The sequence below is a fragment of the Buceros rhinoceros genome, unplaced genomic scaffold, assembly GCF_000710305.1.
Source record: "Buceros rhinoceros silvestris isolate BGI_N320 unplaced genomic scaffold, ASM71030v1 scaffold10955, whole genome shotgun sequence".
Classification (NCBI taxonomy): domain Eukaryota; kingdom Metazoa; phylum Chordata; class Aves; order Bucerotiformes; family Bucerotidae; genus Buceros; species Buceros rhinoceros.
Genome location: NW_010411174.1, coordinates 44,315 through 45,792, shown reverse-complemented (window position 1 = coordinate 45,792; position 1,478 = coordinate 44,315). Strand labels below are relative to the sequence as shown.

The following is a 1,478-nucleotide window of genomic DNA, read 5'->3' as shown; positions in this document are numbered from 1 at the left end:
GAAGTGTGGGGTGTGCAGGAGGTATGAGTAAGTTTCCAGGATAAAGTAAACTAGGGAAGAATGTCTGTGTCCAGGCGAACTCTGGCACCTGAGCGAAGCAAAGGGCTTTTCTCATGAATGGCAGTTCTGCTCTCTCACTGCTGTTTGTCCACAGACCAAACATGCTTTCAGCCTGTGCAGTGTTTTAAATCTATAGCGGTCTATCAAGGTGGTGATGGTAGTCAAACTTAGGTAGGCTGCTTTCTTATTTACTCCATTTCTTATTTCCTCTTAGGCGCAGGCAGAGGCAAAAAGAGAACATGAAGGAGCAGTACAGCTTCTAGAGGTAAGAGAGAAAACCAAATGGGTTAGTGCCTGCAGATTTGGTACCTTCTGATCTGAATGTCAGCTTTCTTGATCCCCTGAGTTCTGTTGGTTCTTGAGCAAAATGCTTTAATGTCTTGACGGGATGTAACACGCTGCTGCTGTGAAGAAGTGTCAGTTGTGCTGGCAGAGTAGTCCGTGGGCCCAGAGTTTTGGGGGATTAAATCCTGGCCTGCTTGGTCCTCAGATAGGTTACTTCATTCAGATCCTGCTCCATTTTCCAGGATCATTCAGAGGGAGGAAGAGTATTTGTGTCCATGTGATTTGATGCTTTTTATTAGAGAAAGAAAGGGAAAATATGTCCTTTGCGTGAGCATGCTGAGCGATGAAGTTTGAGGCAGCTCCCTTGTCCCTTTTGCTAGGCTGGAGCCATCAGTGTGCGTGCTCTGACATCCACACAGAACACACGTCGCGGTGGTGGGAGGCAGCATCGTGGTGCAGCCTGGTAGATGTAATGAGCACAGTTCTGGGCTTGATTGGCATTTTCTCAGTTTTATCAGGATGACTCTGGAGAAAAGCTTGACTCTGGATTTCTGGAGCTACAAAGGCAAAGCACCAAACCCTGGAACTTGATGTGGTGATTTAGTGGCTGCCGGAGAGCTGGGTTAGCTGTAATGGGAAATGGGGCAGCTTCTGCTTTCTTAGTCCACTGACGTTTTTGAAATACTAAAACATCTGAGTCCAAGCAGAACACCTCACCATACAACCCCTGGACAGGGCGATCTCGTGCTGAGGCCATGGCGCTGTCTGCAGTGGTGACGTGCAGTCAGGCAGCAGGCTGAGCTGCCCGTGCCCGCTGCTGTGCAGCAGCCCTGTGGCTCTCAGGACCCCAGGAGCATTGAGCAAGATGGCGACTGTCCTTGATGGAGGAGTTGCTCCGTTGCCGCAAATAGCATCCCCTTTGAAGAGAGCCTAACCTGTATCTGAAGTGGAGCACCCAAGAGTGCTGGGCTTCCTCTGGGTGGGCTTGAAATTGTTGCAGGCTGTGTGAATGTTGTGCATTGTCCCATTGACATGTCCTTTTTGGGACATCTGTTTTCAGCTGCAGAGACAGAGGCAGAGCTGGTGCAGATGCTGCTGTTATGTCTGTATTTAGCTGGCTTCTTGGAAGCCTT

At 49.3% G+C, this 1,478-nt stretch overlaps 1 protein-coding gene across 1 annotated transcript in view; it reads left to right on the top strand.

The window, feature by feature from the left end:
* The window catches only part of BZRAP1 (benzodiazepine receptor (peripheral) associated protein 1), a 32,009-nt gene that overhangs the window by 777 nt on the left and 29,754 nt on the right, over positions 1-1,478 (top strand). The window contains exon 3 of the mRNA XM_010135912.1: positions 275-325. Coding sequence (XP_010134214.1) covers positions 275-325 — 51 coding nt within the window. The remainder of the gene's footprint in view (positions 1-274; positions 326-1,478) is intronic.